Source organism: Rhinatrema bivittatum, chromosome 7 (genome assembly GCF_901001135.1).
Source record: "Rhinatrema bivittatum chromosome 7, aRhiBiv1.1, whole genome shotgun sequence".
NCBI lineage: Eukaryota > Metazoa > Chordata > Amphibia > Gymnophiona > Rhinatrematidae > Rhinatrema > Rhinatrema bivittatum.
In genome coordinates, this window is record NC_042621.1 from 135288462 (window position 1) to 135308679 (window position 20218).

At 40.5% G+C, this 20218-nt stretch overlaps 1 protein-coding gene across 8 annotated transcripts in view; it reads right to left on the reverse strand.

Annotated features, from left to right (window-relative positions):
• Positions 1–5931: 5931 nt before the first annotated feature.
• ZFAND4 (zinc finger AN1-type containing 4) overlaps positions 5932–20218 on the reverse strand; it is a 217234-nt gene continuing 202947 nt past the window's right edge. For all 8 annotated transcript variants that reach the window (XM_029609188.1, XM_029609190.1, XM_029609189.1 and 5 more), the window contains one exon: positions 5932–7783. In XM_029609188.1, the coding sequence (XP_029465048.1) occupies positions 7636–7783 (148 nt within the window). In that variant the 3' untranslated portion in view covers positions 5932–7635. The remainder of the gene's footprint in view (positions 7784–20218) is intronic.

Here is a 20218-nt window from a genome sequence, read left to right on the forward strand (position 1 = left end):
AGTAACTGCCTCAGAATACCTTAAAGGACCAGGTACAGCTATCTGTACCGGTCCTCCTTAACTCTCAAATCTGCAAGGGATTCTGGGATATGGCGGAGTCCTGCAAGCGGGGATAAGAGACAGGGCCAGAGGGATGAAGGAGGCCCAAGGGAGAGAGTCAGTGGCTGCGAGAATACAAACTGTAAGTTATGATTGTTTTTATTGATGTGCTCAAACCAGCTGTTTTGTTTATTATTGCTTAATAAAGATACTTATAAAGCTTATTGCCAGAACCCAGCCTAGAGTCTGTTCTCTGGCTAGTCCTTACTGCTTGACATTACAGGAAATCTACAGCATTTTTCAAACTAGTGCCAGTTTTTATAGATATTTTTATTGTGGTTTTCTGCATGTCAGTTTTTACACCAGTTTTAGGATTACCATGGATTTTTAGCCCAGGCTTTATTTGAATACTAGTAGTTTACTGCGTCAAGCGAGGCAGTGTCATTTTAGCACACACGATATGAAAAATAAGCACTGAAATGTTGTGTTGGTTTTGGTACAGGTTTTATTACATCAGCCCTTATATGAGCAGAGGACTAGCTGAGGACCCTAGGGGATTGCAGTCATTTGCACGCCTTCTGGAAAAAGCGGACAGTGGCAATTCATTGCAACTGATTAGAAGTTAACGCTGCAGGCCTGCTGCTTTTACACAGTACTCCATACCCCTGCTCACAGAAAACTCCTACATAGCTTAGGATGCAACTGTCATCCTTCCCTGGCACAGTGAAAGAGAACAGAAGGGGATGCAAGTCAGTTAACCATTTGGCAGTCCTCGGGTATAAATTAATGCTGGTATTTAATTATTTAAGATGGTCACTGTATGCAGTTTTTAGCCACAAGAACTGGGGGAACTTAAAGAGGACAAGCCAAACCATTGTACAGAGACCATCTGAAACAGTAACATACACTAAACAATTATTATTATAATTAGTATTTAGGATTTTGAGAGATTTTATGTTTCTGGCTTGGAGTTGCTGAGAGGCCCGATTTACTTCTAACACAAGGAGCTCTAGCACCACAATGTTTTTCATTGTTTCTTAATTGATCCCCCAAGGGATCCTAATTATTGTATAGGGGTGGAAAACTGTTTACAGAACTTGAGTGCCAGTCACAATTTTTGGGAGCCAGAGGAAAATTGGTTTCTCCATATTTCATTCTGCTCTATGTATTTACTCCCTTATTCTTTGTGCTTATTCTTTTTATTTGGAGGAAGGGGTGAAGTCAGAAGGGGTCTAGTTACTCTCTATTTTTTTTTTATTTAGCTCCCTGGGAATCCTCTATCACCTCTGCCCAGAGATTGAAAGGGGAAAAATCCCACTTACCGAGATCTCCAAGCACCATCCAGTTTTTATCCATGTCCATTTTTCACTGTTTTTCCTCACTTCTTGCCATCTCTTGTTTATACTAGTGCATTGGAGGCAGGCTACTTTTCCATGGGCCACCCTGTTCACTTCTTTCCTCCATCACAATTTCTTTCCCTCCTCTATACCTTTGTTCCTCCTCTCCCCCTCTATCATATTCCACTCTCTCTATATCATCTTACCTCACATTCTCCCTTCATAGTCAATCCCCTGCTCCCAGCCACCACAATATCCTGTCTCGCCTCTCTTAGGCCACACCTGCAGAACACCATACACAGGTCAGCAGTGGGGGAGGGGGCAATAAAAGTACACACATATAAAATAAAATAAAACAGAACCTTTTAAAGTAATCACCAAAATTCTCTTGTAAGGAAATATTACATAAAACACATAACATTTCAAAGTCCTTATTGTATTAAAGTCACCAGTTGAGAGGCAGATCAATTAGTCTGATTTTAGATAGCATGGTGTAGTTCTGAGTAGCAACCAGCAAAAAAGAGGTGCATATTAAACCAGTAGAAATGTAGAATAATTTCTCGGAAATTGATACCAATCTGTAATGTGCTATTGCAAAGTAATCTACTTTCTCTTGTTCACAATAGTCAACAGACAGGATCAGACACCACCATTTTTAAAGTACTTTGAAGACATGATCTCTGTAGCAGATTTAGAGTATGTTGGTATTTGACCTCTGAGGAAGGCAGAGTGTTCTACCGAAACACAGACCGTGTTGGGCATGGAGAGCGGAAGCACGTTTTATGAAGTAATCTCATCAGATAAGTAGTTTTCACTAATAGGCTGTAATAATCTCACATAAGAAAAACTGAATTGATAAATGATTTGATCTCAAGTGCTTACCATCTGATCCTGCCTGAGCCCATTGCAGGCAGGAGACTGTGGATTACTTTGCAATAGCACATTACTGACTTCTGATACCAATTTCTGAGAAGTTATTATAAAAGTTGCTACTGGAATATGCACTTCATTTTTTGTTGGTTACTAGTATTGTAGAGATGCCTGCTTAATATTGTATTAGGATATCCTGCAGTTTTGAGTAGAAAATATTTACTGATACTCATAGAAGTATCTTAGAAACGTTCACATCAAATAATGCGAAAACTATAAATGATCCACAAACGTTGCAATTCTAATTATTAAAAAATTGAAACAAATATAAACCAAAATAGATCTATTAACCAAATTTAAAACTCTACAAAATTATACTAAGCAATATTTAATAGTAAATCAGAAAAACACATCTTATATAGATCTTGTGAATTTGATTGTTTTAAATCATATTGAAATATGTAACACAGTAACAGTTATGACTGCAGAAAAGGACCAAATGGCTCATCCAGTCTGCCCAGCAAGATTCTCATGGTAATATCTACTGCACCATGGATGTCACCCCAGGTTTCTCTTAAGGGTAGTCCCTGAATTCATCATGTTATTACACAAATCTTTTCATTTCAATGGTTTTAAATCTGATTTGGGAAAGAATAAACTATTTTACTATTCAAAAATTTTCTAAACTGATTAGGATCAAAATAAATGTATTGTTTACATTTGCAAGTAAACAAAATTCCCCTTTCAAATCAAGAATCTGTTTGCTAAATAAAAAACTAATATCAAGCCTGAGTAGGGGGCAGTGAAGGATCTCTCCTGGCTTCCTGTTGTCTGCTTACCTTCCAGGACCATCTTGGCTGCTGGCTCCTCTTTCCTGTGGTGGTGATGTTGTCTTAAGGCACCAATGAGAGCTTAAAAAGGAGGCACCCTGTGGCACAACTCTGGGCCATATTTTTTGGGCAGACACTGAAGTTTATATATTATAGATTTTCTTGTTCCAAATCTCAGCTGCTTTTTTTCTCCTCACCATTATGGTCAAAAGGAAGAGCCGAGCGCAGACGTTTCTTGTCTTTGGCCCCCCTCAACAACATACTATTCCACAGATGTCAGGCTTGTTAGTCCTTTCGGCTGACGTCATCAATGGAGCAACAGTTGGTCAGCTTGAGGCGGTGACAGCTTTGAGCCCTGAAAATCACCATCCTCCTCCTGCCCCATTCACCCAAGTGACAGTGATGACTACCCTCCCAGAAACTGGATCTGTGGTGCAAGCTATAAATCCAGGTACTGGGGAACAACAGGTTGGGCAAGCTATGGTCACCTTGATTGATTCTGTTCTGCAGCATCCTGCAAATATAAATCTCAAGCATGTTTGGCAGGTCATTGATCTTCTCAAAAGAACTGTTAGCAAAAAATTAGATGACTTTCCTCTCTCTATGGACTCTATAAAGAACAGGTATCTATCTATTTCAAGTTTTAGAGGTGATGGGACTGGGCGACTCATTTATTACATGGGTACAGAAGCTTTATGGAAACCCGCAAGCTAGAATAAAAATTAATGGAGCTTACTCAGACCCCTTCGATGTTAAACGTAGTATGAGACAAGGATGCCCATTATCACCTATTCTGTTTGCCCTCTCGCTGGAGCCACTCGCAACAAAAGTGAGGAAACATGCCCGGATTCAAGGAATCCCGATGGGAGGTGATAATTATAAAATGTCGCTTTTTGCGGATTACCTGTTATTCACCATTTTGGATCCAGAAGCCTCATTAAAGGCCCTCCTGGAGGAACTCTCTATCTTTGGGAGACTTTCTGGGTTCAAAATTAATGCTGATAAATCTGAGATACTGAATGTCTCCATGCCGGAAGCGCAGTATGCTGCAGTGGGTGGATCCTTACCGTTTCGACTAAGAATCACATCAAATATTTGGGGGTAAAAACTGGGTCAAACCTTGATAGTCTATACCGCTTAACTATGATCCCCTGGTATCACAAATCCAACAAGGTAGATGGGACAGGTCTGATCTCTCATAGTTCGGTAGAGTTGCGGCGGTCAAAATGTACGTCTTACCTCGCTTTTGCTATATTTCAAACATTGCCAGTAGAGGTACCTGAGGGAGCAATGCACATTTGGCAAAGGAAAATTTTCCGTTTTATTTGGAAGAGAAAAAACTTCCTAGGGTTTCTCGCCAGGTACTTTATAGGGATAAGGTTAGAGGGGGGCTTAACATACCCAATTTAATATGGTACTACACTGCTATCATGCTGGGAGTAGCTATTAGTTGGCATGGGAAGAGAGACTTAAACCATGGATAGCTATAGAACAGGCAGTGGCTGGTGATCCACCTCTGGAGTGTAGGGTTTGGAGCAAGAATGGTGGGAAAGATAATTGTAAACATCTAACTCCTTTCTTGCAATCAGTGCTCAGGGTCTGGTCAAAGTGGCAGTCACGCTTGGTGGGTGATAAGGTGATATACCACTCTACTTCTTTCTTATACAACCCAGGTTTTCCACCGGGGATGGACAGGGCCTTTATTAGCCGGTGGAGAAAGAAGGGCCTTACCCAGATAGGACAATTTTATTCTGGTTCTCAATTGATCCCCTTCATAAACTTACAGAACACTTATGGCCGAACCCCGATGGATAGGTATACGTATTTGCAATTAGCACATTACTTTCAAGTGGAGGGGTCCCAGTGGATTTACACAAAGGCAAGACAATGTTTGAAACATTTTGCGAACAGGTCAGACCACTTAGACGCTCAATATCTCGATTGTATATGATTATTAATATCAGCTCCAGGGTCAAGCTGTCATATCAGCTGAGGTGGGAAGCAGATCTTGGGGGAGAGCTATCAGATTCTGAATGGGATTCATGTCATGTGTCCATGGGTTGAAGCTCAGTATCAGCAACTATCAAAGAGAATGGATATAAACTGATATATAGGTGGTATATGTCACCTGACAGATTACATAAACTGAACAGCCGGGCCAGTGCACTATGTTGGTGGCAGTGTGGGGGAGAAATGATTGCAGCACGATGTGAAATAGCCTATATGTGGAAAAATGTGGACACACCCATTCTCACTAATATCCTATCCTGAGTAGACAGGGTATACCAGTTGGGGTATCTTACTGCCATTAGGAATCATAGAGTTCATAAGTTTCATGCCTTACTGCACTTGGAAAAAGCACACTTCGCAACCTCATTAGAAGATCTAATGCAGGAACAACGGGAAGGGAAAGGGAGGGCATGAGGGGGGGGGGGGTAAGGGAGGGGGCGGGAGATTAGGGCTTGCTTTAAATGGGGTAATATGAAAAGTAACAAGACTGAGACTACAAGATTTGGTACCATTTGTGTTTTTTTATTCATTATAAGTTTTACTGATATACAAATGTGTGTATATAACATTTGTTGAAATAATGTGCTATAACATATCTTTATACAGTTCTAAACAGTTTTATGAACAGTGTTTACATTCATGTGTACCTTGTTGAATATTGTGAATAAATACCTACAAAAAAAAAAAAAGAACAGGTATCTAACAATAATCTCTTACAAATGGCCATGAAGAAAGGCTTGAATTTCTCGAATCTCATGATCTGCTCAAATCAGGAATTTCTAGAGTGCGTACCACAGATTGTACTAATATAAAGAGAGGTTTAGATCAAGAATTCTTAACTTGCATTTTTTTTTTTTTTTAACTTTCCCTGGTCCTCTTATTGGCCCTAAACATTCATTAAATACCTGAAAGAAATATTAGGTATCTCTGATGAGCATATTTCACGTTTCTATTATGTTTCAAATGTTTCTCGAAAGGACAATGAACCTGTTACTTCTGCTGTCCACTCTGATTCCTTCAATTTAACTAATTTTCTTGAACAATCTAATGATGTTATTAATGATCATGCTACTCTGTTGGTCACCCTCTCTTCTGAGGATGATAATTTAATCATGAGGGTGTTCTTTAGTAATAAGGTTTTGTTTATGGGGCATAACATTTGTATTTTTCCTGATGTTTCTAGGCAGACATTAGATTAAGGTATTTTCTTCAACTTAGAGATGTAGTTTTGAGTTTGTAGGGGTGAGTTTTCTCTTCATTAACCTGCTAAAAGTCTTATTAAATTAAATGGTAATAAATGTTTTCTTTGAGCCTAATCAGTTGAAGATATTATTAGATAGTCGAACAGTGTTAAATCTTGCATCCACTTTAGAGCCTAGTTTGCAGTAATACAATTAATTAATTGAAGTCAAGTTTTTCCTAATATTCATTTCCTTTTGAGGCTGTTCCATACAGTCCTTCACTGCCTCTCTTTTTGTGATCTTATATAAGGGTTATTACATTTTTTGTTTCCCTATTTCTAACTTTTTAAATTACTTTTGTAATGCCCTTGTTTCTGTAAGCTGGAATGCTTGTATTTTGAAACTGAAATAATAAAAAATAAAAGCCTGAGTAGATGTTGCTATGTCTGGAAAAGCCAACACTCTTCGTCTGATTTATTAAGGCTTTCCTTCCATTCTATGTCTATGGAAAGAAAGCTTACTAAACAATGTCCTTTATGATCCTCAGATAAAACATCTGTACATATCACCAATTCATGATCAGATTCAAATAAATATTACCATTAAAGTTCTCCTCTTTTGAAGTCAATGTTCACACTTTATTAGAGAACTAAATAACTAAATGGTCTTGTTCAGTGACTAGAAGGTAAGAAGAAAGCTTTAGTGGTAGAATGAACAGTCTGTTATTCAATTCCATACACCTATTAAGTAATTACAAACCATTTTCTTAAAATATTAGTTTCCTTACTACCTGCAATCGGTTGAAAATTCACCAGAGGATCTTTGTGCCCTGCCCGCCGCCCCTCACCAGCTCGACGCCAATAATTTTCCTCACCTCCACAGACTCCCAGAATCCTTCCCCTTTCCTCCCTTCCTATATTTCCAGCTGTAGGCATCATCTTCCATGCTGGCTATCTGTTCCTCTGCCTTTTTCTTACTTCATGGCTACAGCTTCAGTTCTGTGTGTTCTTTACAACTTTACAGCTGGCAGCACCCCTGATGCCAGTAAAATATCATGTATTAATCAATTGAACTGCCGATATGATGTAATCACTTAATACGTCACCAAACGAACATCACATGTGCATGGAAACATCTATTTTTCTTATTTGTGAATAGAGACCTCATAATGTTGAGGAGAGTTTATATTATAACACTCGTTCTCAAATGTGTGGTTATTTAACGTAATCACCACTACAAAATAGTCATGGTAACTGACTATTTTCCTTATATAATCATTGGTCTCCATTTCACAGACTTATATGAGCTTATTTCACTTTTTCACTTTTTTTGTATTTTTTTTTTTTTTTTTTTTAAGTTTTTAACATTTTAGTCAGTGACAAGCAAAAGACACTTATCGTTTTGTGGTCTTTTCTGAACAGTTAAACGCTCGAGGAGCAGCTCAAATATCCTGCCCGACACGCCTCGTGTTTCGATGGATACTTCGTCAGGGGCATTAACTGCATATTTTGATTTTCTATAATAAAAAGAAGAAATTGCCATGCTCACTTACTAATGAACATACTTATATCAATAATACTCCCAGGGTTTCCCTAGGAATGTGCGCATAAGTTTAAAGGTCCCATGGCGAGAATCCTCTTGACCAGCGACAGCAGATGACATCACACAGCTGGGTATTTAAATCCCAGTCGTGCAACAGATCAATGCCTCAGCAACAGGTCAACTTCAGTTTCTGAAGTATAACTTGCTGTGTTCATGAGCCTGCCTTGTCTCTCCAGCACAGCCTGTCTCGTCCTCTTCAACCAGCCTGCCCATATTCTCTCCTCTCAGACTGACCATTGGTACTGATCTTAGCCTGGACTCTCTTTACTCTTGCCTGCCATTATTTCGATCGGTATATAAAATGTCTAAATAAACCGCCTGGTCCTGGATCTACTCTTCTGTCTATGCCCCAGAGACTGCCATCTAAGACCTGCCGGTCCCCAGAACCCAAAGGCTCAACCTGAGAAGAAAGGGGCCGGTATAGGCAAAACACCTGTCCAGTCTCTGCACCAATTCACTCTGCCAGTTGGCAGTGAGGACCTACCCCAGCACAAGGGTCCACAATCCTAACATTCTAAGAATATGCATTTGTTTTTTGTTTTTTTTTTCATTTTACTTCAATTAGTTAGTGCACACTATTTTTTATAAATCAAAAGGAAAAAAAGGAAGAAATACAAAAATGAAAATAAAAAAAACTTTTGACTGCACATGCTTAACAGATTCTCAGTCTGAGGCAATCAAATCTAAGGTCATATCTGCAAATTTTTCAGATTTTCCCCATTTATGTTAAATATCATTATTACCTCATCACCTGATTTTGTGCTTGTAAAGCCTGAATTTTGCCTTCAATTGATAGAAAAAGTTATCTTGGTCTTCTCTTTTTTTTTTTTTCCATTCTATCAATCCTACTTTGGAAGAATTTGCATCAATCTTAGCCTTTAAACTATTTATTGTAGTACAAATATCATCCAGTGAACTTTCTAGGGAGTTATTCTTTACATAAACTTGAAAGTTCTCTATGTTTTCCTTTCTGAGGTATAGTTTCAATTCTACCAGAGTCTTGTAAAATACCTTGATTACCAAGAGGCTTAACCCTAGACGCCAAAACTTTATGGGCCCAATATTCAAAGCACGTTCAGTGCTATTTAGCCAGAGAAGTGGGACTTATGCAGCTAAGTAGCAACTGCTGAAAATGCACCTACATTCAGAAGCTGCTGCTTAGCCATATAAGACCCTTATATGGCTAAATAGCACTGAACATGCTTTGAATATTGGGCCCATAAAGTTTTGGCACCTAGGGTTAAGCCTCTGGGTAACCAAGGTATTTTACAAGACTCTGGTAGAGTTGAAACTACACCTCAGAAAGGAAAACAAAGGTTATATGCACAAAAGTATGCGTGTACAGGGTGAATTGGGGGCAGGGTGTTAGCTGCATAGGTTTAGACGTCCCATAGATCAGGTCTAAACATTGCAGCTTTGCCATGCTGCTGAATATACATTGGAACTTAGCTGGATTAGTTCTAACCAACTAAGTTACTTAAATGGCCAGTTTTGAATATCTACCCCTTTATGGTGGTAATTTTATGAAATAGCAATCCATGAGGTCTACTGAAAGAGCTATTCTTGCCAGAGCTATAATAAAATTTATGCTTGCCCTTCATAAATATCTTGAAATCTAGAAAATACCAAAAACAGGAAAAAACAAACAAATAGTGAGATTCAATACTACCTTGGGAAGCTTGCTGGGCAGATTAGATGGACCATTTTGGCCTTTTTCTGCCATCATTACTATGTTACTATGTTACAATAAAAATAATAAACCATTTAAATTTGCTAGCTAAATTTAACCACCCAAATATTTCATACACAAAAATGAACACTGGGTTAGCAAAATTGAATCACCCACACAATTCAAATAACAGAACCCCAAAAACAAAAAAATATATAGAAAATATTAACTTCTTTTTCCAGAATAAATGAGTTCAAATGTTTCTATACTAGGGATTGCTCAATTGAAAACACAAAGCTCAATTAACCTGCGAAAAAAAGTGTGAAAAGCGGAAAATAAATAAATAAATAAATACTGCAGCTAAATTCCATTCCCAATGACACTGTTCCTCAACACTAGAGAGGAAGACAAATTATTAGGCCAAACAATGCACCTCATGTTCAGGACAGTCAGCAGAATCAACAGAGGTTACTGGCAGCAACTGAAGTCCTCCAGATGCCAAAAAGTACCACAAATCAACCAAACAAATCCTCTTAAACACCTAGACGCAGAGAGCAGGATCCATATCCGCCACCCAAACAGCCATTGTCCCTGAACATTCAACAGAACAAAGTGGCTCCAAAGGCCATTAATGCTTTCTCCCGACTGGTTACTGGAAAAGTTCCTCCACTTATGAGAAGCAAATATGGCCACATGCAGACTCTTCCCAATCTGGTAAGGCAAACCACCTGGCCTTGCATGCTACCATAAGCACTCACTCTGTTCCTCCTTCATTCAAAGGCTTTGAACAGGATGGGCCACAGGGGCCATGACCCCCACCAAAATTTGGGTTGGCAAGTGCCATTTCTTAGCCTGCATCGATCAGACTACAGTGACATAAAATATATGCCATACTGGGTCAGACCAAGGATCCATCAAGCCCAGTATCCTATCTCCACAGCAGCCAATCCAAGTCACAAATACCTAGCAAGTACACAAACTTTAAATAAATCCCATTCTTCTAATGCCAGCAACAAGCAGTGGCTATTCCCTGTTGATTAATAGCAGTTTATGGACTTCTCCTCCAGGGACTTATCCAACTCTTTTTTTTAAATCCAACTATACTAGCTGCTTTAACCACAGCCTCTGGCAATGAATTCTAGAGCTTAATTGTGCATTGAGTGAAAAAGAATTCTCAGATTGGTTTTAAACATATTACTTGCTAACTTCATGGTTCCTAGTCCTTGTATTATCCTAAAGAATAAATAAGTTTCACATTTACCCATTCAAGTCCTTTCATGATTTTGTAGTCCTCTATCATATCCCACCTCAGCCGACTCTTCTCCAAGCTGAACAGCCATAACCTCTTAGCTTTTCATCAAAGGGGAGATGTTCCATCCCCTTTACAATTTTGATTACCCTTCTCTGTACCTTCTCCAGTGCAGCTACATCTCTTTTTGAGATTTAGCCACCAGAATTGCACACAGTATTCAAGGTGTGGTCTAACCATTGAGCGATACAGAGGCATTACGTTTTATTTTCCATTCCCTTCCTAGTAATTCCTAACATTGTTTGCTTTTTTGACCAACACAGCACACTGAGCCCATTATTTCAATGTAATAACGATGACGCCCAGATCTTTTTCCTAGATGGTAACTCCTAAAATGGAACCTAACACTGTGCAGCTTCAGCATGGGTTATTTTTTCTTATATGCATCACCTTGCACTTGTCCACATAATTCATCTGCCATATGGATGCCCAATCTTCCAATTTCGCAACGTTCTCCTGCAATTTATCACAATCCACTTGTGATTTAACTACTCTGCATAATTTTGTGTCATCTGCAAATTTGATTACCTCACTCATTGTACCCCTTTTCAGATAATTTATATATATATTGAAAAGCACCGGTCCAAGTACAGATCCCTGAGGTACTCAACTGTTTACCTTTTTCCACTGTGAAAAAAGACCATTTAATCCTACTGTTTCCTGTCTTTAAACCAGTTTGAAATCCACAAAAGGGCATCGCCTCCTAACCTGACTTTTTAGTTTTCTTAAAAGTCTCTGAATGATTGTCAAACACCTTCTGAAAATCCAAATACACCATCTATCGGTTCACCTTTATTCACATGCTTATTCACCTCTTCAAAAAATGTAGCAGATTTGTAAGGCAAGACTTCCCTTGGATAAATCCATGCTGGCTGTGTCCCATTAAATCATGTCTATATGTTCTGTGATTTTATTCTTTATAATAGTTTCCACCATTTTTCCCAGCACTGACGTCAGCTCACCAATCTATACTTTCCCAGATCACTTCCAGAGCCCTTTTTATATCGGGGTTACATTGCCCACCTTCCAGTCTTCAGGTACAACGGTGCTTTTAATGATAGGTTACAATTTACTTGTAATAGGTCTGAAATTTAATTTTTCAGTTTTCTTAGAACCCTGAGATGTATACCATCTGGTCCAGGTGATTTGCTGCTACTCAGTTTGTCAATCTGGCCTAACACATCTTCCAGGTTCGCCATGATTTGGGTTAGTTCATGTGGATCGCCACCTTTGAAAACCAGCTCTGGAGTGGTTATCTCCCCATCCTTCTTCTCAGTAAACACAGAAGCAAAGAATTCATTTAGTCTTTCCGCGATGGCCTTATCTTCCCTAAGTGTCCCTTTAACCCCTCGATCATCTAATGGTCCAACCGACTCCCTCGCAGGCTTCCTGACTCAGATATATTTTAAAAAGTTTTTATTATGAGTTTTTAGCTCAACGGCCAACTTCTTTTCAAATTATCTTTTAGCCTGTCTTATCAATGTTTTACATTTAACTTGCCACTGCTTATGCTTTTCCCTGTTTTCTTCAGATGGATCCTTCTTCCAATTTTTGAAGGAAGATCTTTTGACTATAATTGCCCTTACCACACCTTTTAACCATATTGGCCTTTCTTCCATCTTTCTTAATGCATGGAATACATCTGGATTGCACGTCTAAGTGTTTTGTTTTTTTTTAAACAATGTCCACACCTTTTGTACACATAACCTTAGCAGCTGCACTCTTCCCCAACACACACAGGATTTCTACCCATAAAGATTCTATTGTGCATTTAAATTCTCACAGAATCCTAATTCTGTTGACTCCCAAGCCATCCCAGACATAAAGCGATTCCTCAACACTTCCCCAAACCCCTTCTACTACTTGAGTGAAAGGCAAGAGCTCAATCCCCCACTTTTATCTAACTTGCTTGCAGCAGATGTTACACCTGTAAGATGTAATTTCCACTGAGAGCAAAGAAGGAACACCACAGCTAGGCCGTCTTTGCTGCCGGACATGCTCTCCCTTGCCACTGTCAGTCAGACCAGCCTTCCTGCCCAGGGGCATAGCGTCCATAGTGAACAGTGGTTCACAGGCACCACCAACTTTAATAAAGGGTGGGCTGTACACCACTGACTTTCCATGCTGTCACTAGCCAGATGGAGGGCTAAAACATCTGGAAACTGTCCAGGTTTTAACCCTCTAGTCCAGTGCAGCAGCTACTCGCATCTAGTAACTAGCTTGAAGAAGCTGTAATTTCTCTCCACAGCCTATGGTGGCACTAAACTACTATTGAGAAATTGTCTGTATGCATTACCTTACCCTGCTGTAGCAACAGCCCATGCAGAGTCTTCCTGAGCCACCACCGGGCCTCTCCTCCCATCTAGCCCAAGGTACACCAGAAAAGGCCCATCGGGTCCACCAGTACCTCTCCTCTCATCCTGCCTGTGCTATACAAGAAAAGGCCCATCAGGGCCACCAGCACCTCTCCTCCTGCCCATGGAGGAGAGGTGCCGGCAGCCCTAATAAGATTTTTTTCACAGCAGGCTGCAGAGGGGAGGAGGTGTTTAAGTTGCAGCCCGACTGGCTTAGAGGTGCCAGTTGGGGCAGAGAGAGAGAGAAGGGACAGTGTAGGGGAAGAGGAGAGGAGAGGGAACTTTAAAGAGCAGGGGAAGAGCTGTTATTGACGTGACACCAGAATTTGAATTTTTTTTTGTGGCAAGTTAGTGAGGGCCTGTGTCTTGAAGAGTGCATCCCTTTTGAGTACCTTGTTGGTGGGAGAGCTGGAGACCTGGGGAGATGGGATGGGACAGGGGAAGAAGACTGATGGGAAAAGAGGGGAAGGGGCAGGTGAGAAGAGAGCAAGGATGGAGAGAGCAGGACTCAGAGGAGAAAGCCAGGGTGGAGAGCAAAAGTGCTAAGGGGAGAGGATGGGAAGGGGGCTGAAGAGGGGAGAGAAGAAGGCTGCTCATGCTCAGGACCAAGGAAAAATAAAAATACCACCAACCATTGGCTCAACCATTACAAAAAAAAAAATCAGCATAAACTTCCTGCCAAAGAGAGGACCCATCACCATATCCTACACCAATGCAGTCTTGGTTTTCCCTCTCCCTACATCCCGTTTAGAAAGGAAGTGTGTGTCAGCGTGGACAGGGAGCAAGTGGTTTCAATATACCTCTATGCCTCCGACCTCTAAATGTTGTTCTGCCAATGTAGCCAAAGGACAGCTTCTTGTCATAGAAACATAGGATAGCAGAAAAAGACCATATGGCGTATCTAGTCTGCCCAACTAATTTAGCTTTACAATTCCCATCACTCTCTCAGACATCCCCTGTATTTATGCCATGCCTTCTGAAATTCAGATACTGTTTTTGTCTTCACCACCTCCAATGGGAGGCTGTTACATGCATCCACTATCTTGTCTGTAAAGAAATGTTTCCTAAGATTACTCCTTAGTCTACCCCCCTTTCACCTTTGTCCCATAACCCCTCACTTTAGAACCTCTCTTCCTTTTGAAGGTGCAGTCTCCAGAATTGTACCAAATATTCCAAAAGAAGTCTCACCAGGGGCCTATACAGGGGCAATATCACCTCCCTTTTTCTGCTGTCAATTCCTCTCCCTATGCAGCCAAACATATTTTTGGCTTTTGCTATTGATTTATCCATCTGTTTAGCAGCCTTGAGATTCTCAGATACAATCACCCCCAGATCCAATTGTTCTCATGTGCTGAGAAGAATTTCATCTCCAATACTGTGCCTCTCCCTTGGGTTCATCTTCTGTGCTCTAATACTGAACTACACAATCCAGTGATCACTAATCCCAGATGATAATATCTGGATTCTAGGTGGACTGTCATAAGAACATAAATTGACATACTGGGTTAGACCAAGGGTCCATCAGGCCCAGCATAGTTTCCAACAGTGGCCAATCCAGGTTTCAAGTACTTGGCAAATACCCAAACACTAACTAGATCCCATGCTACTGATGCCAGTAATAGTAGTGGCTATTCTCTAAGACAACTTGATTAATAGCAGTTAATGGACTTCTCCATGAACTTACACTAACTCCCCTAACCACATCCTCTGGCAACAAAGTCCAGAGCTTAATTGTGTGCTGCTAACTTCATGGAGTGCCCCCTAGTCCTATTATTTGAAAGAGTAAATAACTGATTCACATTTACCCATTCTAGTCCTCTCTTGATTTTAGACTTCTATCATATCCCTCCTCAGCCATCTCCTTCTCAAAGCTGAACAGCCCTAGCCTCTTTAGCCTTTCCTCATAGGAGAGTCCTTCTCTGTACCTTCTCCAGTGCAACTATATTTTTTTTTTGACATGTGGTGACTAGAATTGCACACAGTACTCAAGGTGCGGTCTTACCATGGAGAGATAGAGGTATTTTAACATTTTCCGTTTTATTCACCATTCCCTTCCTAATAATTCCTAACATTGTTTGCTTTTTTGATCACTGTAGCACAGAGCCGATTGATTTCAAAATATTATCCACTATGTTGCCTAGATCTTTTCCCTGGGTGGTAGCTTCTAATATGGAACCTAACATTGTGTAACTTCAGCAAGGGTTATTTTTCCCTATATGCAACACCTTGCACTTGTCCACATTAATTTAATCTGCCATTTGGATGCCCAATCTTCCAGTTTTGCAAGGTCCTCCTGCAATGTATCACAATCCGCTTGTGATTTAACTACTCTGCATAATTTAGTCTCATCTGCAGATTTGAGCAACTCACTCATCATACCCCTTTTCCAGATCATTTATAAATATATTGAAAAGCAGAGGTCAAAATACAGATCCCTGAGGCACTCCACTGTCCACTCTCTTCCACTGAGAAAATTGACCATTTAATCCTACTCTGTTTCCTGTCTTTTAACCAGTTTGTAATCCACGAAAGGACATCGCCTCCTATCCCATGACCTTTTAGTTTTCTTAGAAGCCTCTCATGAGGGACTTTGTCAAACGCCTTCTGAAAATCCAAATACACTACATCTAGCGGTTCACCTTTATCCTGGACTGTCTCTAGATCTGGGATGAGCACAGTGTATATAGCTTTTGAGATATTGCGCCCCCCCCCCCCCCCCCACACCTTTTTTTTTTTTTTTTTTTTTACTATTTCTATACAAGTATTTGTTTTACTTATTTTTTTTTTTCTCTTATATTAGGGTTTTGTTCTCTCATCTCCAACAATTTTCAGATGCTGGACACAACTGTAGCTAATGCTGCTTCTTTCTTGATGCAGCAGCATGGGGTCCAATGAAGACAGTAGGAGTAAACTTTGAAGTGCCTGAGCAACCAGGTGCTTGAGATTTTTATATTTCTTCATTTGTAGGTGTTTTAGAGAAGACAATTTTCAAAGGTCTCCTATATTTCCTCACATAAATTGACCTTTTTGAAAGCTGTCCTCCTCTGCCCAGCTAAATTTAAGCTGAACTTCCACACTGCGCATACTTTTAACCTCATTTAGTTTTGTTTATATAGTTAAACCGCTTTTCACTCAAAACAAAGCATCTTACAACCAAAATAAGTATAGATAAATAAAAAACAAATCTAGAATTAAAACTATTCAAGCAATAAAAACATATTAGACAAATTACTCAATATACTAATTTTAAGTATCAAATGCTTGCCCATAAAACTACATTTTGACTTATTTTCTAAATTTGGGGGGGGGGGGGGGATTCTTGGAGATGGGAAGAGGGAAGTACCCATGGACTTTGCAGGTACGTGGGTTAGTAAAAATTGTGCCTAAATAAATTGGGGCTTTTATAGTTTAAACTGACATGTGGAGATTTAACTTGCGTATTTTCCTTAGCACTTGTTAGCTTTTACACGTGTACGTCAAACTTTGTAACATTCGTGCATGAAGGAAATGACCATTTTTACCAATTAGTCTATCAGTTTCCCCAGTCTTTCTATAGGTCAAGAACCTCCTAATTCTGCAGCCTAAACCCCCCCCCCCCCCCCCCCCCCCCCCCCAGTTTACCCTAACCTCTCACCCAGTCAGCAATTGGCTATAAAGAATTTTCTTGCTTACATGGAGAAGTTACTACTTACCTGATAATTTCCTTTTCTTTAACAAGGCCAGGTGGAACCAGAACCAGTTGGTAATGCACCTCTACCAGCAGATGGAGTTGGAACAAACCTGACATCACAGTAGATATACCCCTGCATTGACTTAAGCCTGCCAGTATTCTCTGCAAAAGCCAACTGTGGACAAATCAACAAAATTATTATTAATAGATAACCATTTGAGCACTCAGCCAACAGGAAAACACTGAGCTCAGATAAAGAATGTAATAACACTAGTCTAGGGACTGGAGTAACACTTACCAGTAATCCCTGGAACACGCATCCACGCAGCACAATAGTGAAACCATCCAGCAGCCAAGGGCATGAAGTTGGATCCACCTGCCCTTATTAAAGAAAAGGAAATTATCAGGTAAGTAGTAATTTCTCCTCTTATCATACGGACACAGATGGATCCAGATCCAGTGGAATATACCAAAGCTATTCCCGAATAGGCGGGAAGCTGCCCACGGTCCGATCAACACTGCATGCGCAAAGGTTGTGTCATCCTGGGCCAGCAAATCCATGCGGTAATGCCTGGAAAAATCTAAAGCTCTGTCCCCACCTCCAAGAATTTAAGCTTTATTGATGACTTTCTTCGAACTAAATGACTCCCAATAGAATATTTGGACAAAGGAACAAGCATGTCCACGCGAAAGAGAGCACTGGATTTGAAACAATTCTCCTTCTCCAAGCTGGCAAGGGATTTGCCTTTGGAAGACGGCGAACAGGCCCTTGAAAGCATGGGAGAGATCATGGCAGCACGGAAACGGCAGGCCCCACTGCATAATCCACTTCTGAATTAAGCACAAGCAGTGAACCTCCAGATTTCCCGACACGATCAGAGCTAAGAGAGTGGTTTCTGGAGCTCAGGGCTGATATGAGGAAAATTATTAGTGTCCAAGGCGATGATGGGGCACCGTGTAGACTATATGGACTCTTGGCTGGAAAACCATGGCGCCATGAAATAAGTCGCACCTTGCTCCAACACAAAAAGGGAACATCAACTGAATCATCGAGAGAAGAAGCACAAATTAAGACTGAGAGAGCACACAGGGTGCTAGGGCCTCGACACAATAACCAGCCCCGCGATATAATTGTTAACTTTCACAGCTATGCCATTAAGGAAGAAATAATAAAAATATCTTGAACAAAGACCACTTGGCGGTGGACAGACTTGGATATTTCTATTTACAATGACCTTGCTCCGGACACCTTGAAGAAGCGCTTTGAAATCAGAGAGGTAACAGCTGCTCTCTGACGAAAAGAAGTTAGATACCATTGGGCATTCCCCTTTGCTTTGGTGTTCCAGCACAAAGGAATCATTCATCGGATTACAATGCTATCTGAAGCCACAGAGGCCTTTCACGTAGCAGGGCTGGAGGTATCAATTACCCCTCCTCCTGCTCCAACAACTACTTTTTTCTGATCCAACCCCAAAGTGGCAGCGTGTAGGCCCCGGAGGACAATGACTGACGCCATCTTGGGAAGCCTGGAAACGCGTTGGAGGACCAGGGCTGAAGGAGCCTTCAGTTATGCTGCTACAAGCATTTTAAGAAGAGAACGCTGATTTCATGAACTCTGGAAGTTCTGGTAGCTGGACTCACTTCTATTAATGAATAATGTGGAGTATTTTTCTTTTGATCCCTCTTTTTTTTTTTTTTTTTAATTTTAATTTGATTTTTAACAGGTCAGACAGCTATGGATGTGTCTGCACTATAGTTCGAGGATGGGCTTACACTTTCCTGTTCCTCAGAAGAGTTATTTCTTAAGAACATAAGAAAATGCCATACTGGGTCAGACCAAGGGTCCATCAAGCCCAGCATCCTGTTTCCAACAGTGGCCAATCCAGGCCATAAGAACCTGGCAAGTACCCAAAAACTAAGTCTATTCCATGTTACCATTGCTAATGGCAGTGGCTATTCTCTAGGTGAACTTAATAGCAGGTAATGGACTTCTCCTCCAAGAACTTATCCAATCCTTTTTTAAACACAGCTATATTAACTGCACTAACCACATCCTCCGGCAACAAATTCCAGAGTTTAATTGTGCGTTGAGTAAAAAAGAACTTTCTCCGATTAGTTTTAAATGTGCCCCATGCTAACTTCATGGAGTGCCCCCTAGTCTTTCTACTAACCAAAAGAGTAAATAACCGATTCACATCTACCCATTCTAGACCTCTCATAATTTTAAACATCTCTATCATATCCCCCCTCAGCCGTCTCTTCTCCAAGCTGAAAAGTCCTAACCTCTTTAGTCTTTCCTCATAGGGGAGCTGTTCCATTCCCCTTATCATTTTGGTAGCCCTTCTCTGTACCTTCTCCATCGCAATTATATCTTTTTTGGGAGGTGCGGCGACCAGAATTGTACACAGTATTCAAGGTGCGGTCTCACCATGGAGCGATACAGAGGCATTATGACATTTTCCGTTTTATTCACCTTCCCTTTCTAATAATTCCCAACATTCTGTTTGCTTTTTTGACTGCTGCAGCACACTGAACCGACGAGTTCAATGTGTTATCCACTATGACGCCTAGATCTCTTTCTTGGGTGGTAGCTCCTAATATGGAACCCAACATTGTGTAATTATAGCATGGGTTATTTTTCCCAATATGCATCACCTTGCACTTATCCACATTAAATTTCATCTGCCATTTGGATGCCCAATTTTCCAGTCTCACAAGGTCTTCCTGCTATTTATCACAATCTGCTTGTCATTTAACTACTCTGAACAATTTTGTGTCATCTGCAAATTTGATTCTCACTCGTCGTATTTCTTTCCAGATCATTTATAAATATATTGAAAAGTAAGGATCCCAATTCAGATCCCTGAGGCACTCCACTGCCTACTCCCTTCCACTGAGAAAATTGTCCATTTAATCCTACTCTCTGTTTCCTGTCTTTTAGCCAGTTTGCAATCCACGAAAGGACATCGCCACCTATCCCATGACTTTTTACTTTTCCTAGAAGCCTAGTACATGTATTATCCGGAGGTGGGGGGGCATACTGGGGGGGTTGATTTTGCTGCTTCGGCATGCCCTCCAAGGCTCAACATTCGCGAAGGGAGGAGAGCGAATCTTGAATTGGTGAATCTTGTGGGAAATGGGGGGAGTCCTTTTAACTCATACTATTTATTACCTAATAACTCGGATTCAATTACTGTGATTTACCAGTTACAACAGGGCGTATGTTTCTGGATTGTTGCTGGATTTTGTTTCACACCCAATTCTTTAACACCTACATGATTTTTCTTTAGACATGATTAACCTAATGTCCCTTAATGTGAAAGGGCTTATCACTTATAAGAAATGCT